This window comes from Harpia harpyja, chromosome 23 (genome assembly GCF_026419915.1).
Source record: "Harpia harpyja isolate bHarHar1 chromosome 23, bHarHar1 primary haplotype, whole genome shotgun sequence".
In the NCBI taxonomy this organism is placed as follows: Eukaryota; Metazoa; Chordata; class Aves; order Accipitriformes; family Accipitridae; genus Harpia; species Harpia harpyja.
The window spans coordinates 8445191-8465193 of NC_068962.1; the positions used below are offsets into that span (position 1 = coordinate 8445191).

Here is a 20003-nt window from a genome sequence, read left to right on the forward strand (position 1 = left end):
AATAAATGATCTCACCACAGTGAAAATTAAAAAAAAAAAAAAAACAGAGAGAAGAATATAAACTAGAGAAGGTAAGTGTTGTATACATTGATAGATGTACTTACATTTATAAGTTTCTTGTTACCTTTCAAGAATGAAATGAGCTTCTGCTTTATGATAAGACCTTCTCCTTGGAGCTAGGTTTTCTTCTATTCTTCTTCACAGCCCTTAAAAGGTGTTCCTTGCTTCCTGCATGGATACCATGAGGTCTTCTAATTCTGAGACCAGTGTGAGAAAATGGTGCTAATTTGCTTGAGACACAGATTCAAACCTCAAGCCTGCTCAAACCTGGGCAGATTGGTGTTGATAACCCCAAATTATTAACAGCAATCTGTATTTCTGCCCTAGTCTGTAGTGATATTCCTGGCTCTGCACAGCTTACTGAATGATTGAACTGACTCTGATTTGTGTAATTCCTGACCCTCTCCTTTTCCTCATCAGTTTTTAGTTGTTCCAGTTTCAGCTTAAAAACTCTCGGTTTGAAATGTCTCAGTTTGAAGCTGCTTTTCTTGATTCAGGAGGAATATTGGGAATGGGGGCCAGGTGGTTTCCTCTGCTGCAGACTCCCCTTTTTTTCAGAATATCCTGTATCTTCTAGTTCATACAGCCTATGTACACTTTAGTCCTCAACTAACACCAACCTAGCAAGACATCACTCAGTATTAGGTTCCCTTTCCCCCTGACTTTCCCCTCTTTTTCTCCGTCCCTCCAAATACACACAACCCATGCCTCAGCCAGCTCTGGCACTCTTGGGTTGGAGCCAGACAGAAGGAAAACCCGGTTAACATCTTCCCACATTTCTCATTAAGTCCCTTACCTGTCTGTATTTCATGTCCCATTTGCTTGTTCCCTTACAGCCCCTTTCAGTTCCACTCTCTAGCACAGAAATCTGTAAAACCACAAAGGTAAAGTGGAGGTACATGTAATAATTATAAAAAACCCCAAATTATAACTTTCATAACTCCCTCATTCTCCACAGGCAGGGTCTTGGAACAGTAACTCTTACCTCCACTATAATGAAAAAACTGCCTTCAGTAAATGGAAACTTTTGAGGAGAATGGAAGTTAAGTATTCACCAAGGATTTCAGCTTCAAAAGCAGCTGCAATCTTAGTACTTCAGTGCCTTCTGCATATTGAAGAAAATCGTTTAGAAATTTGTGTTGTTATTGTCTATTTCTGCAGCAAACAGCAAAAGTACCATAGTATTCTGCTGTTAAATATCCCCATAAGTTATACTTTATTTTCTGTAAAATTCAGAATAATTCAGAATAAACTCTTCATTCGTGGGTACATACACACATACCTTTGCTCCATGTGGTGTTATTTTTTTGATTCCTTCTTTTTGAACAGAACAAAAGGCATGTTGTCTGTTCCAAACAGCTCTTTATTTAAAAGATCATTAAATAAGATATCAAAACACAACAACTGCAATATATGGGTTATACAACTACCCTAAAGATTTGGTAGTACACAAAAATAACCAAGAGATTTAATTCATGCAAGAGCTATTAAGTAAACTATTTCTAAGACCTTCTCTATACCTGCTATAAAATAGGAAATCCTTAATTTTATTTTTTTTGAGGAGGAGGATTGTTTTTTAACCGTAGAGATTATTCATTGGATCAACTAAATTGTTGTTTGCATCCTAATAAAAGGCTCTAAAACATTAGATTCTGGGAACATTTGTCTTTAAATATATACAAACAATATGGTTTTGAAAAAAATTTTGGAGGAACCACACCATTTATTCCAGACAAAATGATTCCCATGTCATATTGCTCTGTGACAACTTTTTTTAAGAAAATAATGCACAATATAGCACATACTATTTTTTTTTTCTTTTTCTTTTTTTTTGTGTGTACACATTTATTTTAAACTTTGAGTTAAATATTTAGGGGAGAGGAATCTTAAATTCTAAAATAGTGGATTACAAAAATCTGTTATGCAGCTTGGATTTTTAAATAATGAATCAGAAAAAGCTGCAATAATGATGTCAAGCTTGTCTTTTAGGATGTTTCCAGTCTATGCCCAGGATCAGATTCACTGACGTACAAACTCAGCAGTTTTTCACTCACACACTGTTCACGCTTTGTTAAGCAGCTTAGACACTGCGTCTGGACAGAGGTCCTCAGGCTGCTGGCAGGCATTTGTGAAAGCAATGTGTAGACTACCTGAGAAGCCCCTTACGTACACGTAAGAGAAACACATCCTGCAAAAGATTCCTACCACTGAACTTCAAGAGTAAAATAGAAAATGGTTCCAGCCTAATACTGCACTGTAACTTCTGAGCCAAAACAGACTGGTACTTGACCCACTGGGAGCTCAAACAGACAAACGCTATTCCTTGGTAATTCAAGTGTAGTTATGTATAATCCTCTCTTCTCCTTCTGCATGAGGGGATGCGAGGAGTCTCCTGAGACAACAGCTGTATGCTCTCATCTGCTTGGAAAAAGCAAGTCTTAGTTGGGCAACTAACAGCTCCTGCGGCTTTATGTTTCTTACCAGCTGACGCCCTTCCAACAGTTCCTGGGTGGCTCCCATGCCATTTCCCCATATTGCCACCTCAGAGAAGTCGTTCGGCCAGCCGAAGCTTGCCTGCTAATGAGGTACCACAAAGCTCTTTCTAGTCCACTGTCTGATTATTGGGTCTGTCAGACCCACCCAAGTATCCTGGATCTGGCAGGATTTGAAATCTGATCATCAACACCGTGCTTTTGTGTGTCTTAATGTGACACCTGCTGGATTCAAGACATTGGATGAGAATGTCAATTTTCAGTAGCAATGAATAAAACCAAACAAATATGGTTTAGCCTCTCTTGTTGCAAAAACTTAAAAATGTGATTCAGATGCTCCCTGGCAGTCCAGTAAATGGAGGGAAATAAAAACCAATTGACATCTATTTATTACTTTATTTAGATGTCAGGGCTAGTTATCTATCTATCTATCTATCTATTTATGTATTTGCAGGTTTTTGTAGCCTCACTCACAACTTTTGAACGCTTGAATCTGGTAGCAAAGAAAACCTCATTCTCCAGGTTCCTTGTGAAGATCAACCTCTCCCTCCACTTTCTTTGCTTCCCAGACAAGGTACAAGTTCTGACTCTATTGTTATGCTACAGAAGTCAGTATATTTTATTTTGCAGCTTCTCTGCAACTCTTGTTTTATGGCTGCCTTCAGTCAGTCCAATATTTTGGATGTGGTGAACATCAATGATCCATCTGGAACATTGGGGAAATCCAGAAGAACCTGCTTCTCTTTCTGCCCTCCTATGCTCAAGTATTATAGTGGTGGCTTGCATCTTCAATTTGATACCGCATAGTGCAAACTGATAACTAATCTTGGGGAAAAAGAGTAAAGATCAAGACCAAATTATCACACCTCCATTGTGTGTTAGTTAAGAGTAGGGTATGAGGCAGAGCCACAATCATACCTCGCAAAATTAAATCTCTTTTAATCTGCAAACTCCACATTTCATCCACTCTGTTCACACCACAACCATTAAACTCTTACCTAAAACATAGAACAAAGTTTAGACTTATAATAGAAAAGACAGAAAACAGCAAATTTTGTAATATACCACAAGCAAGACTCGAGAAAGCTGAAGACTTATTTTATGACCACATTTAACTTTGAGAACAGTAACTATTTATTTTTAATGTTTCTTTTAAAGAAAAACTAACAAATATATGCTTCAGAGATGATAAAATTATTCATTTCTCTATGTTTTACTTTTCTTGTATAGGGCATTTCCAAGATTATGGATGATAACTATTGAAAATATATAAAATCAAATTAAATCTCAGTTACATTTAATTCTACCTTAGAAATAACTGAGAGGTTTCTGCAATTGCTCTGTATGACAATATCCAATATTTTAGGTGTATAAGAAATAATTAAGTATAAAGTTTCTGAGTAATTGGTATAATTATTCATCTGTGAACTTCGTAAAAACATCAGCAATGGAATATGTAGGAAAAATGGGCTCCTCTGCAGAGACAGACAGCAAATGTCCCAGTAATTGCCTTTATAAAACAAAATTGTCCATATCAAGAGGCAGTTCTTTAAGCCAAGGTAGCAATCTGAGTTAATAGTTTTCAAAAAAAACCATTTTTAAACTTAGGGCAATTGTGAGCTGCAGAAAAAAAAGAAAAGAAAAGAGAAGAAAAAAAAAGCTGTCTGAATTTACAAATCTTTACATATTGTGAGGGCGTCTTCTGGCTTGAACTTTTCAGCACCCATTTCTGCTGCAAATACAGCATTGATTTTGCAGGCAATGCACAGCTAGGGCCAAGGCAGGTACCCTGAGGATCCCACTGAAAGAATGCGCAAAATAGAGACAAATGTGCATAAGCCTGCCTATTTTTTTGCTGCCATCATCCAAAAAGGAGGGCTAAAGAAAGGCTGCAACTCCACAGCAGTGAAGTCATCAGGAGGTAGCAACAGCTAGAAGTGAGAGATTTCAGGAAAATAAGGGTCCCCCAGACATCAAAATATCCCTTAACAGCTCTGTGTAGCTGGCTTAATTGTACGGTGTAAGTGGTTTTTCTATTGTTTTAATGCTGCTATGCTTGCTTTTCACCGATGACCAATAAGCTGAAATGCCAGCATTGGCTTTTATATCTTTACTGACCGTGTTACAATTACGGATATTGTTTCCTCCTCCAGTTAGGACTGTCTGTCACTCTGGATGACATTCCTCCGACAGCTCCCTGCACACCTCCATCAGAGGCTAAGGGAACAACTCCTGCCGTACTTTTAAGCTCTGCCTCCTCCAGTGACACACAGTAGCTGACCCTGTGTGGATTCACAGCGTTCGGAAAGGAAATGGGTTATTTTAAGCCATTTTCAGCCAGTCAGTCTGGCTAATCTGTTAACTCCGCACTGCAAGGAACAAGCACGCAGGCACAGGGTCAGTCCCACTTGAGTGTGGAGCACTAGATGAGGGTGGGACGGTTAATCATCATCATTTGAGGTCCTCTGCCATCACCCTGAATATCCAAATCACCTCCAAAATGAAACACGGAAGGGTGCTTTTGTTTTCGAAAATGTTAACATTCTCTATCAGATGACAACCACGTTACCTTACCCTACTTTTTTTTTTAATTCTTACACTCTTAAACTGAACACAAGAGAAAAATATCATGGCAACCTATTTTTTTTTGTCTTATTCTTCTGTGTTCCCCATGAAATAGCGATTTGAAGTTTCTTTTCTTTTTTCCTCATACATTGCTAGCAGTGAATTTGGGGACAAACTCTGTTCTGCTTTGTTATTACCAACAGGTAATTTAGAATTTAAAGTGTTCATAATAGGACTGGGAAGCTTGTAAGTATGTTGAAAAAGAGTGATCTTTCTTAGCCACTTGAGAGCATACTGAGTCTCCAGTCTAATTCTGCGACAGCTTCATAAAAAAATAAAGGGTATGAATCTACTAGAACCTTATTCAAGCAAAGCCCTTAAGTGCATTACGCATTTAAAACACAGACCAAATGTCCTTAAGTGCTTTGCTGTATTCAAGTCATAACGATTATTATAGTAATTAGTGTATGCTGTTATATCTTGTGAGTGCATGCATTTAGTGGCTATTTATTCAAATAAACTGATTAATAACATTTACAGTGAGAAAAGGAAATATAATTAGCTTTAATACAGTGAAAACACATTTTACTGTAAAAAAAACATCCCTCCCCATGTAACAAACTTGGTATAACCATTGGTATGGGTATGTTTTTTCCATGCATATCCCTGTGTATGTTTAATAATTGACAGAAAATTTGACCTGTGAGAGGATTTGGAAGTTCTCTGAGTGTTTTTTTTCTGGCAGTTTCTTGGAACAGCATTGCTCTGAGGAAATACCTCAAACAGAAAACAGGTAGGTTTTCAAAAGCAGCGTCTGTTCCATTTTTTGCCTCTGGGTCTGAGCATCCAGGCTTCATGGGTCTTGGACTATCCTTCTATTTTGACTATTGTTGTGACCACCAGTTCTTTCAAACTGTTTTCCTCCAGACTGGAACCCAGGATCATTGAGATCCTGAGTCCCATGTACACTTCACAGACACAGAGCTGGAAAATGTGTACGTTTCAGGTGGCACTTGACTCCTCACGGCTTGAAATCAGTATTTTCCATGCTGGGAGCTTCCCTCTCCGTCAGCTTCCAAGATTGACTTTAACCCCTGAAACTGCCTGTTGTTATTACAAATTTGTAGAGGGAGGGAAAGGAAATGCCTTTTAAGTTTAAAATGTTCTAACTTTAATTCTTCTTTCAAATATTTCTCCCAAGTTTCTCATATAACCAGATTATTATTTTGACTTTAACAGTGACAGCACAGGAGCATGAATAAGCTTTTAATTTTGTCTTTATTTTTTTTTTCCTGAGCATTCATAGATTAGGTAAACACTGTAAATTCTTTTACTGATTTAATAATCTGTTTTCCTTATTTACTCGGTGATACACAAGACTCTGAAGCACATCTGGGTTTGTTGTCACTAGTGTACTTTGTTAAAGTCTCTTTTATGTACTGTTCTCTTAAGTTATGACTCTTCAGTGGCAAGTTAGGAGTCAAGAACTTAAAATTCTTTTACAAGCAGGCAATTTAAAATATGAATTTTGAAATTGCCGTTTAATAGTTAGCTGATAGTATTTCCTTCCTTCCTTAGACCTAATCCCTAATAAATTAAGCTGGCCAACGTATAAAATGTTGTGGCAGTTCTGAAGAGTGTATTATACAAAAATCTGCAAGCACATATTTTTGAGGTGTTGCATTAAGAAATTGTAAGATTCTCAGTAGGGTTTATGGACAATATCAATTTGCTTGGTGTATGTTGGTGTGCTTTATAAAATAGGAAAAGACTACAATATTGTTGGAAATATGTTGAAATCTCAGTTTTGTACAATACATCATGCTTAGAAACTAGATTTATTTGCAAATGTATTGGTCCAATTAATCTCAAGTAGGAAAAAATCACAATCAAGAAACAGCAATTGCAAAAAAGACACAGTTATGTTATCATCTTGATGATTTTCCATAGTATATTTTCACACAAGTATGATTTTAGATTTAAATAAGATAACCATAACGCACAGTTACCTATAAACTAAATATACATTGTTTTCTTCTGCTGCATCAGTAATATGAACTTCTCTTGAGTATGTATGGTCTTCTAGCTTTGTTCACATGTAGCTGCCGTTTCAGAATATAGGGGTTTTTTCTTTTCATTATTTCCTTGTCTTGGCTTGAGTTCTCTAGATCAAAAGCATCTTGCTGAAGTAACTGTAGGATGCAAGAAGAGACACAACGTTATCAGCTTTTTTTGGTAATGAAGATTATCAATTCCTAGAAAGTTTTATAAAACTTTATTTTAACATCTGCCACCAAGAAAAATCTTTACCATAATAGTTGCGGATTTTTTTAAAAAAAGGAAGAAAAACAAAAAAGCCCAAAACTCAAGACACAAAACTAAGATCAGGCTGAAGATGAGCTGAATCCTACAGAGGCGATATTTAAATTCCATTGAAACAAATGAGATCATTGGTTTTCACTAGAGAGAAAAGCTGGTATGTATGTCCTCCTTGGACTGAAACTCAAATTGTCTGAAAACTTCCTAATGATTGTCACTCTGTAATCACTCCTTTAGGCTAAACACCTCCTAAAACACCCACTGCTTGCTGGTTTCAGCTTTTGAGCAATATTTTTATCTGCAACTTCCTACAGCTAAAAAATCAACATGTGTAATAAACAAATAAGAAATGAAATAAAGCACAAGAAAGCCAAAATTTTGTCAATCAAAATCTCTTATATAACTGTGTTTTGAGTTTTACTTGGAGTTTTTAAAGTATTTTGTTCAAATTTGTTCTTGCTTTATCTGTTAAGATTTCATCCATCTCTCACCATGTTCTTCCATGGTCAAGTACAGTCCTACTGTCTGGCTGAAAGGCATTAAACTAAAAACATTTTTATACTCACCTCAGTATTTCCCTAAGCAATCAAAGTCTGTTACTCACTTAATTACTTAATAAATGAGTGCTCATCTAAATTCTATTGAAATGAATGGAAAGACTCTCATGGTTTCAACAGCCTTTGGAGTCAATCTTGGATGAATAAGATCACAAGAACTTCTTTCATTACACAAATTGTTTATTTCAAGCCTTCTTCAATCCTTCTCCCTGCGGCTCTATCCCTTCGTCTTTTCTTGTGTCTTGTAAAACTCTGCACTTCCTAAGCTGAAAAGGGAATATTTTATTTCCATTTCACATGCAATATTGCTAGGAGTGATGATTCCTGACCACCACAAGAGCTGATGCAACTGCAGAGTAAGAAACTGTGATTAAGTCATATGGGCTATCACACAGACTCAGTTCTATGGTAGCTCCTTTTCAGCAATAAACGTACTGCTGGACAGAGTCCTCAGAAAATTCTGGCTCTCAATGATGTTACAGTCTTTGTATGGACCATCCCAGCTAATATAAAGGATTGAGAATAAGCCTGCAAATACAGGGCTGTGATTCAGCTAACAAAAGAAGATCAAGGTTCAGCCAGACTGTCCACGAACCTGTGACAGCTGAAGAAACTGGGTTTACTGGAAAGTGGGTAGTGACGCTGAGATATCTTTTTTCACTGTGCAAAGCAGCTTTTAGTGTAATATGTAACAACACAAGTGGATTGTGCCCAGTGTGCCTCTGTGATCATTGCACTAAGATAAATATCACAAATGGACTATAAACAATCACTATTTAAGAGCAGCAAACCTAATACAATCATCATGTCAACTTCCAGGGCCCTCTTTAGGTGTGGAGAAGCAAGAGTTCCTAGCAATGACAAGAAGCCCAGAGTACCTGGTAAAATTACATGTACACATGGGCATGTGTCCATGCATTTTGAATCCAGTTTGCCATAGGGCCTTGAAAAGGTTTTCAGAAACTCTGCCTATATTTAGTTATGCCTCAATAAATCTGCAGTAACTTCACGTCTGTGAAGCAGATACTAATTTTGTGTTCTGGCATAGAGCTCACTTTCATGTGTTTGGTTCCTTGGAATGGCCACAAAGAGTGGAGAAAGTATGTAGTTAAGAACAGTTCTCATTTATCCATGGGTCATTATAAAAAACAGACACTCAGCTCATCACAAACTATATTAATTCACAACTGTTTCAATAAGAGGCATATTAGAGGTATTAGAGAATATAAAAAAGCGAAGGAAAGCTCAGGCAATGTGACAGGGGTCATATAGATATGGATTTTAAAACATCACTACGAACAGAGCCTGAGAATTTAATAGCAGTTGATACATGCATTTGAGACAGTTTGTTTTACCTCCCAATGCTGAAAGGCTCTGCTGTGGCAGACTTTTTGGAGTTGATATACTGTCAGCATTGCTTCCAAGCTGAAGCCATCCAGAGCAGCAGGAAACTGTCTTCCTGAAACCAGATCCTCTTCATCTGCTTCTACTGTTTCCCCCACTTGGTTGTTCATGTTGTTGAGAAGATTGCAGACATTTAGCAGGGTCATTTTCCAGTAAGGAAGTTTTGCTCTGTTAATCTGAAAATACAAATACCCACTATTTAACATGTTGCTATTTTTGTTTTGTTTTTTAGTAATAATGTGTGACATTCAAACATTTCGGTAGGAACAAGTTTGTGTGTTTGAAGTACTTTTCCTCTGCTCAACTTTTAGACAATAATTAGAGAGTGCTGAAATCAGGACAACTCATTTACTAAACACACCAAGTCTGCTTCCCCACAGCCTTACCCCCCAGGTAGACATACATGATGAAAAACTAAACTGCTACCAAACCAGAATGGCAGCATTTCATAGTCATTCTGCACAGGTGCAAACAAAAACACAGATGGAAATTAATATAATATAAATTCACAGGTGTAAATCAGGACAATGAGTCAAACCCACTGGATAAATTCCCAGTGCTAGAATCCAAGGTGGATGCCTGTGGTTAACTAGACGCTCCTCTCCAGTTCAGAACAAATACCAGTCATTTCAAAATTCCCTGAGAAAAGGAACGGAGTCCCTGCTTCAGGGCAAGCTGTCTGATGAGGCTGGGTCTGAAGTTATGGAAACTGTAAGCCCCAGGAGTTTTGGAGGCTGGAGAGTCATGAGCCTGGGAGATGTGAATCGATCTACAGGCTTAGATGAAGATGGAGCAAAGATGAAACAGAGCTGTGCAATATATTCCTGATTTGGTAACTGGACTGAAAAACTCAGACCAACTGTATTTAGGTGGTCCACAATGAACCTGTTCAGAGATGTTACAGTAAGACAGAAATAGAGAAATTTCACCATGGTTTGTCTCAAATTTTGCTTGCTCCAGTATCTTGCATGATTTAGGAGCTATTTAACTTTTACAACCTTTTAAAATATGTTGAGGAAAATAACCTTTACTTTACTACTGGTACTGTTCTTTCCAAGCAGTTGTGGCAGTAGTCTTCTTTCGTTTTGATTGTCAATAGAAAAAAAAGTAAGTGAAAAACCTAATTCCTACCTCATTCACTGCTTTTCACGTCTTTGCCGCTTTCTTGGTTCTCCCACTATTAATTACTTCTTTCAAATTGTATTCCTTTTAGTGGTGAGTATAGAAATTAGTCTCCTTAAACTAGAACTGGTGACACAGCAATCTCCAATCAAAAGCCAAATAGCAAATTCCTATTTATTACTGGCAAGGGCTTCCTTGCTGTGCACGTTAAGATTACACTTGACCTATGAACTGAAATGTAGTTGCTTCTTTTCCTGGATGTGCAAAGTTAAATATAGTTATTACATTAACACAGACATTGCCTTTCACATACTGACAGCATTAATTAAGAGTGTGGATGCAGTGCCTACTTAGCTGAGCATTAGGTAATCACATAATCTGTTGTTTCTTTAAAGCACCTTCCTAACAAAGGGACACTGTACGCAAGATTTATGCATATTCACCACACTTCACTATTTTTTGAGGGAAAGGAAAGAAAATGGAGAGGAGTGAGGAAGAAACAAGAAAAGCTGGCATCACTATTAGCATTAGTTACAAAAAAATTCTCTTTTGGCCATAATCATTACTCCAATATATATCTGGTATATGCATCCCTTTCAAAATGAGAATAATTTAGCCCTTTAATAAAACCACCATGTGTTCTCAGATTCCTGACAGGGCTCAAGGAAAAAAAAAAAAAAAAGAGTATTTTGTTTTGAGGCTAAGAAGAAAACAAATCTTGTATCTTATTCAGAAGCTTGAAATTGGTTCTGCATTGTTTACTTTGAGCTCATCTGTTGTCCCATCTAGGTGCCTTAATTAGTCTGTCGAATTATTTGAAAAGTTGTGACAGGTTCCAAACAAAAATTAACTGCTTTGCAGAATGTCTAATTTAATTAACAGAAGTTAAACTAGCAAAAAGAGCAACTGTCCACTGCAATTTCAAAATCTTCTTTGGTCTCTTTTAAAATATTTGAGAAATATAAAAATACAGAACTTTCCATGACAAATGAGGAGGCTTTGGCAGCACACTTCTTTCTCCTGGGTATATGAAAGAAATGTGAGCTAGCAACTACAGTAGCTAAATTGCAATGAAGAATAAAATCTAGGGGCAATGCTACATGAGCAAGTGAGAGTTCTGAGTTAAAAAAAACTAAAATATTCCACTGAATGGGAACAGAAGAGAAGAGGAAAGGAGAGGGAAATTTCTTATGCCTTCTTGCATAATTTATAGAATCTTTTTGATCTAAAGTTACTACTTCATGTTAGCCTGATGCATGTCTATGTTTAAAGGAACTTTCCTCTGTATTATTAGTAAAATACTTAAATTGCAGTAAAATACTGAAATTGGTCTTAGCTGCTACTTACGAGGTTAGGAGAAAAAATTTTTGCAGTCCTGTCTGCAAACATACTTCATTTGTTAAGGGAGTCTAATTCCTATTAATACCACACATATATCACCTCGAAGTATTTTTACTTGCGTACACCTGCTTCTGACTTATACTGCTGCCAGTTCATAGAATGAGACTAGAAAATATTAAGAACTTCAGTCAAGAGTGAAATATGTTTTTTAACTGAACATGGAGCTCTCCAGGTCATGTCCAGTCACTGAACAGAGCAGTCATGTTACTTCTCTACTCCGCTATTACAGCAAGCATTACAATCAGACAGCTTTGTTTTATAGGTTATGGGAAATCTCTGAGGCAGTTATCCTAAAGGAATGTGTGAAAATACAGTTTAAGATGACCATAACCCAAATGTTCAGGTGCATTTCCAATGTGTGATATATTTTCCACAGAGGTCTAAGCAATACCAACTACAGTTGCTCAAGACATGTTTTGGAAAACACCTACACAAGAGATCAAGGAACCCGTACCTGCCAAGATGGAACTAATTTTTTTACGATTAACTTGAAAAATATCTGGGAGTGATTTGAAGGAACAAAAGACACTGCAGTATGAGCTAGAATTTAAAAGTTATTAATGCTGAAGTGAGTATGATGTATGCATTTCCATTGTTGAACTTGCTTCTGAAGTAAGACTCAGATACATGGCTTTGCACACCTCATATATCTTGAAAGAGAATTTTGAAACATCTAAGAAACTGAAAGGAGCTTGAGAATATTTCATTCTTTGACAACAGGCTTGTCCTATGAAAGATTAAAGAGAATCCCAAGTTTGTAACTTACATGGTATCTTTTTCTTTCCATTTCTGGTTGAATGATACCCCTGATAGTTTGTTTAAGATAACTTCTTCCATTATAATGCATACCTCCTGAATGCTAATTTTTTTTTTTTTAGAAAAAGAAATTTCAATTCTCTGCTTTTTATATTCTTGTCTTTATCTAGTGAAAGCAGATGAAAAACAAATTCAGAACCAAGTAAAACCTGAAGTAATGTAGGATCTCTACGGTTCCTTTTCTGAACAGTAGTTGAATTTTGTTCAGAATGTAACTGCAGAAATAATAAAAATACTCTCAGTCTTTAAGCAGATATGGTATTGAGTTCTGTTACAGCGGAAGTTCTTCCATGGTATAGACTAATGCCTGTAAATGTAATGAACTTTTATGTGATGACTGAGTCAGGAAGTCAGTAACTCCCAGGCAGCTGGAACCTCGTCTGCCTCTGACAAGGAGTCTGAACTGTCTGGGCACATACAGTCAGCAATAGGCATCCTAGAACAGTAGGAAGCTCAGAGGGTCTAAGACTTCGGAAAATTAATGTGAGTGGGGATCCCAAAGGTGGAGTATATGCTAGTGATGATATATTCTTCAAGGAAACCCTTTTTTTTTCTTTTTCTTTAACTAACGTCATCTCAAATCTTGTTTGAGTTCAGGACATTCTTCATGCAAGTGGTGGTTTCAGGCAAGCATTTAGGAAGCTGGGAATAGAGCTATCTATTTGATACAAAAGAGAGACAGCAGATAACTGTCCGTGTATTTGTGACACTTCAGGTTGAGTTGTCTTACCAGATCTTCCAAATGGGTCTTTGGATTTTATGTTAGAGGAAAGACAAATAAAGCATTTTAGGGACTCGTGTGATCCCTGTATCTTCTTTGAGATGTAACAGCAGGGAAGGGGATAAACTGTATAAAATGTTGAAGACAGGTTGTAATAAGCATGGACATACTTCTTTAAAGACGGAGAGTGATTCAGCATATAGATGACTTTAAAGAGCAGTTTGAAAAGGGCCAGTAGATGCTGGACAGAATGTTCCAAAAGGTGTGTGCTTAAATCCTAGCTGTAGTCTTGATACTCTACTTCATAAGTGCCTACTTAGGAAGATTTTTTTCTGTCAAATACTAGAACCACAAGTGATAATCCACTTTGCTGCATTTTTAGATATGAGCTTTCCCTTGCTGCTTATTACCAAGTCAGTGTCAAAGACGGCTAATGCAATTTAACAGTAATTGCCCTGAACTGGAACCAGATCTCAGGCACAATACAAGACAGTTATTACATATATCATCCTCAAATTTGTCTCTGACACCAGAACCATACTTTTGTTCTAATGAGGGTTAAAAGCTAACAGAGGACAACAGAATTTGTCATTTCAGTAATGAATTTTAGACGGAAATTTAAGGCAGTATAATGTAGAAATAAAGCAAAGTCTCCACCATGCATCTACTGCTTCTGTCAACTTCAGGTGTCACTTGCCTTATGGTATATACCATGAGGAAAATTGAATAGCAAGCTACATGATGTAAAACAACATATAAGAGTATTACGGCAAACATCATTACCTATCAACTGGTGCACTCTATTTGTGCATTTTTAGTTACCTGAGACTGTGCTCTGTGCTGAGAGGGAGGAAAAGATGGAAGTGGCAGTTCGGTTCACAGTTCCACTAAAGTCAGTAGCAGAAATACCAATAGCTGCAGGGTTTCCTCCCAGGGCATACTATGCTTTGTCACACACAGAATGAACTATTTTTGTCAGCCTCCTACATTTAAATTCATCTCAGGAAAAGAATATCTATTAAATCTTTCTGTACCCTAGAAAAGCGAGTGGCAAACAGGTTTATTCCACATCTAAGGTTAATTACCATGCCAGTAAAGAACATGGGAACCTACGAACTGCCAGACCAGATCAAAACAATGTATTTTCTGGCTTCATTTCTTATTCTAGTCTATTCAAAGGATCCTGTGAAATAGCTCACATATAAGCAAATACAGTAAATACGGAAGTCTTCCAGGCTGGTTTTGTCCTTAACCTTCAACTAGTCAATGGCTTATGAAATTCTTTTTTGGGGGAAATTTTTCACTCATTATTTTAATTTCCATTGAATTTAAGCACCACTTGAACTTCATTAGAACAAAGAATTAAAACATTCAACCTTAAGCCCATGGCATTTGTTTCAGGGTTTGTTCTTTAGTATGTTGCTGAAGAAATATTAGACATATATATTTCTTAGATCATTCATGGTAAATAACAGTGTTGAGAAAGTGTTTTTCTATCAGCCTGTTCAATACATATGTGCAACACTTGCTGCTTCACCTTGCCAGTATGAGATTGGAACTGAAATTTTGTCTATTTTTATTAAATAACATGTACATTGCTCACAGTCTGGCAACTTGTCAAGGAAGTGTCATTTATCAGATTAATATTTTCACAGTCATGTCCCCATGTTCCTGTACTAACACTATGATTGAATTCCTAAACCAAAATCAGCATATGTATTAACAGTTTTTGCTTTATGACTGTCTTAGTTCTATATGCAATAGGAAAAGTTCTGCATAAAAATAGCACTTACAGATTTGACTCAAGGTTAATTTAGCTTTCATCAGGCATAATCCTATTGGAAACACATTTCCTCATATAAATTTACATCTCTGCACATAACACAGTTTTGACAGTTTAATGAAAGTACCAGTGTTACGAGCAAGGAGCACTTTTAGTGTGTCACATCAACACCTTTAAATTTCCTTTGAACTGGAGAAAATCTTGCACCAAAGTAATGTCTAGCACTGAACTTTTCAGTCTAGACCGTAGGTTATTACTTTGTGCAAAGACTTCTGGGTTTGTAATGAGAATTCATTTGCTCCCTACCCATCAACTAAAAGAGGAAAAATAATTACCTTTGATGTGTACATATTGGTCAATAAATCTGCTTCTAACGCTTTCATTTCCTCTTCTGAATCTGGGAATAAACCAGAAACATATGCTTATTGTTTCATCATAAATCATGGACATTACAATTCAGCATACAGAATTTAGATATATCAATGAATTCTGAAAAACAAACAAACAAACATGAAAACAAGCAACTTATCTAAGAACACAGCAAAGTGGTCTAGAGAGACTGTGAGGAGTCTTCAGGTAACTGCAACATTCTGTTAAAATGGATACTTACTACCTTTTTAAAGCTTGATCAAGCTTATTGAAGTGAATGAAACGATTCATTAATCTCAGTTCACTGGTAGACAGGCCCACTAATCTGCAGCCCTTTCAGTAAACAACACTGCTGCAAGATTCTTCATTCAAAATCGGTATGATTTTCATAATCACTGTCACCTCTGCTTACTTTGGAAGAAGATTTTGGATATTTATTTTCAAACAATATTTATTTAAGTAGCAGCTAAGTATTTAGGTGAATGGCAGTTATGATTACTTGACAAGATTTAGTCTTGATTATTCTTGGTTAAATTACGAGTATTTTTACTGATATGAGGGAATTGAGCTTGACCAGTTTGTGATACAAGCTCTTGACAATACATATACCAAAAGAAAGTATTCTGACTGAAAGTCTTAGGATTTTCTTTATGAATTTAATTGACCTTTGATAGCTCAGCAGACTTGCAAGACCTGTGATTTGGTGAATAGGGTAAAAATTGCTGTAGAAAGAGAAAACACCCACAAACTTTTCTGCTTTGTGCTGCACAGAATGACAAGGAAGAACTGGTGTCTTGAAAATGTAGCAGCAATCACAGCTCAAAGATGAGATGTATACAGAAATCAGTTAAGTCTTCAGGCGAAATAAAGTTCCACATGGCTTTTAGCTTTCCTTGAATACCAGCAGTCCAGAGCCAAACAATATGGTTACTTATATTTAAAACCAAGCTAAACAAAAATCTGCACCATATTCATATAAGTGATATCTTACTTCCATTAAAATGATCAATGCTGTTGGCATGTAACACCCTACCACAGAATCTGTGGATGATTCTGCCTATGCCTTCACTTCAGGGATCATCACCAGGTTGTGTCACTACCATTCACAGAACACGACACTGTAAGGGACCTTTTATACAAATGTGTGCTAATCAGTCACAGATTTCTGCTAGCACAGGAAGCCAACCATTACAATGCTCTTAAAAATCAATCATGTTCAATCTTAGTAACAAGATCTCACCACCACCACCACTATGTTTCTTCTCTGGGGCATTCTTCCAAACTATCAATGGTTAGTCACCGTCTTCTAATTTCAAGCCTAATTTATTTCTAATCACAAATTTATTAATGGTTTGCATATAACTTCCTTCATTATAAATTATACCTTTCTATTTGTAATATTTACCCAACTCATGTATTTTTTGAGAGCAATCACAGCCCTTCCCAGCTTAGATTTTTAGGGTGTGCTTACAGAGTGATTAGCAAACAAATGCAAGATCACTGTGCCTTTTGGACACAAACCATTCCCCTGGAAATCCCATAAATACTTCATTGAAAGGCTATGCCCAGAGCTATTAGACTCTCTTCTATTCTCCTCTCCTGTAATAGCCTTGTATTCCCCAGCTCATCAGAGCGGCCCTCCTCTGTGCCTGATGTGATCTCAAGGCAGCACAGCATAGTACAGTTTGGATCAGAAGCCTCAGTACTTAACCACCTTAATGCTTACCATTAGCTACAGGAAGTAGCTCTCTTACACATTTTTTGATTTTGTTTGTCTTTCATGGCTGAAAAACTTTAGTATCTCATTCAAAAAAATTAGGTCAGATAATATGACCAAGTCTTTTATCCCCTCACACGTTTCCAACAGCTGTGCTTCTGTTAAAAGGAGCTTTTAATAGGAACTTCTGTTATTTCCTAAGCTGCTGCATTTTGTACTGTTGCACTGCTGCCCGTTTCTATTATTCAGGTCATCAAACACTTCTGGGCGTTATGCCGATCTTCCTCTGTAGTGATGCTCCTGTTCACCTTTGCATTACCAGCACACTACATTCATTCATTCATTCCTACTTTTTGCATTGAAGTTGTTATTGAAAATGTTCAATAAGACTGGTTTGTAGATCAATATTACAGCAAGTCACCAGCAACTAATCTCCAACTTAATGCCTTTCAGCCCTTTCAGCGCTACTGGTTGTCAGTGTTACCTAATCTCCTAACCGTTTTACCATTAGCCAAAGTTCTGCCGGCAGCACAGGATCACCTCAGCTGAATTTCTACTAATGATAGCAGCAGCTTCTGTGAATGGGTGAGATGCATGACAGCATCATGATTTGTGATGTCCTGGGTCGTACCAGCTGAGGACAATGAAAGTTGTGGTGTCTGGTTAGCACCTGGTTTTTAGATTCTATAGAGGATGGAAGACAGCTTCCACACCATCGAGGTTGGAAGATAGCTGCAGACGTTGAAGATAAGTAGGTATTGAGGTATTATTATTTCTCATTTTGATTGAGAAAATAAGTCTGGAGGATATTATTTAGGAGGCTGGTCAAGATTCCTCAAGTGAAGAATAAAGCAAGGCTTGGAGGAGGAGAAGGGAGCACATCCAGGTAATTCAGGAATGAAAGAGACAGATGAGGAATAAAAGCATAAAAAGAGCAGACTCTCAGAAAGCAGTGTATAAAAAGTCTGGTTACACATTATTGTTCAAATCAGAGGGAAATTCATACAGTTTGATGTCCTCTTGATTCACTTCTTATTGACAAGAAATATAGCTTCTATTCAGATATTCACATTCTACAGGAACAGTTACAATCTACAGGTACACACTTTCCCCTGAGGGCAAACATTTTCAAAAGAATATTAAAATGAATGATTGTTTTCTTTATGACATTAACTGTCCATAGTAGTTAAAACTGATTTGGCCCCTCCACACAAGCTTCTCCATGGCATTTCTCATTGAAATATAATTTCAAATTTTCAAGGAAATAAACCATCATGTCAGTTAACATATACAATTTTGTTTCTGGGGTTTTTTTTTTTATAAGCCTATTTTAATTTCCACTGAAGTTTTTTACTTTAATGGGCTTTCATTCAGGCTCTACAAACAGTTGAATTTGAAACTGCCTCACTGAAAATACTAGCCAAGTATTTGTTTAAAAAGCTTCAAATATACAGGGAGAAAATAAGAAATATTAAGCCTTGTCACTAAGATCACCAGTTCTCTATGATATGACTATGTTTAAACTGTGATAAATTGCAGGTATTATGTGGTTTACATTTTTCTTCTGCAGGGGAATACAAATTGGAAACTTTCATCTGAAGTGAGAATTAGGAATTCTGAGTCCTGCTGAATACTGAAGCTGAATAAATGAAGCTACTTGTAGATTTACTCTGTAAATTTTGTGGCGTTAAAAATTCAAGTAATTTGCAAGGTAGTTAAGATTGGATTTTGAAGCCCATTCTGCTTCATGTCTGGGTGCGTACACCTGTCTCACCGCCACCATACCTATTTTTGGTCATAAACTTAGGGCATAAATGACACACACTTAGCTGTGTCATTTTGCAAAGGAGCAGGCAATGCATTTTAATGTATGGTCCTCGTGGAGCAGAAATGCGCTTACATTAACCTTCCTATTGTGTGACCTACACCTGATTCAGCATTTTTTTGTCATAATTTCAGATCAGATGCTAGCATTTTTTTCCCCCGAACACAAAAATTGCACTTCTGTCACTAAAAAGTGACTAAAGCGCATTGATATCCGTGCTGATTGGGATCACGGCAGCCACGCACGCGAGTTGCAGAAACTACAATTTCCGTGACGGTTAGGAAATACCTGGTATACAATCAATCACCAACGCGGCAGCGTAATCAGGCAGACGGTCTGCACTGATTCATCTTTGCAATGCCTAGTCTCCGCTAACCGCCATGGCAGGATGCTGCCCGGAGGAGCGGTTTCTCTGAAGGCAGAAAGTTACGGGACTCCTACAAAACCCGACGCCGGCCGCAAGCCCCGTTCACCCGGCCAGCTCCTCGGCGCGCCGCCGCCTAGAGCCGCGGTGGCCCGAAACGACTTCACCTCCGTTCCGCGGATCCGGGCGTCCGGGGGACTTCGGCGGCGGGCGGCGAGCGCTCAGCCCGCCCTGGGGGTCGACGGGACTTACCTGAGCAGAGGCTGCAGGAGGCCAAAGCCAGCAGCACCACGCACACCAGCTGGGCTCTCATCCTTGCCGCGCCGCCCTCTAGAAAGTAAAGTCCATAAATCCTGGGGAGAGACGGAGAGACAGACAGACAGACAGACACAGAGACCCCGCGCCCCCTCAGCACTCGCGCTGGCACCAAGACGGGGGACCCGGACCCTTCCCCAACTATATAAGCCGCGGGGTGATGTCACGGCGGT

The 20003-nt window shown here is 37.7% G+C and overlaps 1 protein-coding gene across 1 annotated transcript; it reads right to left on the reverse strand.

Annotated features, from left to right (window-relative positions):
- Positions 1–1402: 1402 nt before the first annotated feature.
- Positions 1403–20003, reverse strand: NTS (neurotensin). The gene is made up of 4 exons (XM_052774672.1): positions 19768–20003; positions 15576–15637; positions 9349–9573; positions 1403–7309 (listed from the first exon to the last, which is right to left on the reverse strand). The coding sequence occupies exons 1-4, from the start codon at positions 19826–19828 to the stop codon at positions 7163–7165; spliced, it is 495 nt and encodes a 164-aa protein (XP_052630632.1). The 5' UTR covers positions 19829–20003; the 3' UTR covers positions 1403–7162.

Excerpts from the sequence above, each read along its gene's own strand:
- NTS (XM_052774672.1), bottom strand. The coding sequence starts at position 19,828 with ATGAGAGCCCAGCTGGTGTGCGTGGTGCTGCTGGCTTTGGCCTCCTGC. Across the intron at positions 15,638-19,767 it reads CTCCTGCAGCCTCTGCTCAG|ATTCAGAAGAGGAAATGAAA; the intron begins GTAAGTCCCGTC and ends GTTTATTCCCAG. Across the intron at positions 9,574-15,575 it reads CCAATATGTACACATCAAAG|ATTAACAGAGCAAAACTTCC; the intron begins GTAATTATTTTT and ends TTGTATTTTCAG.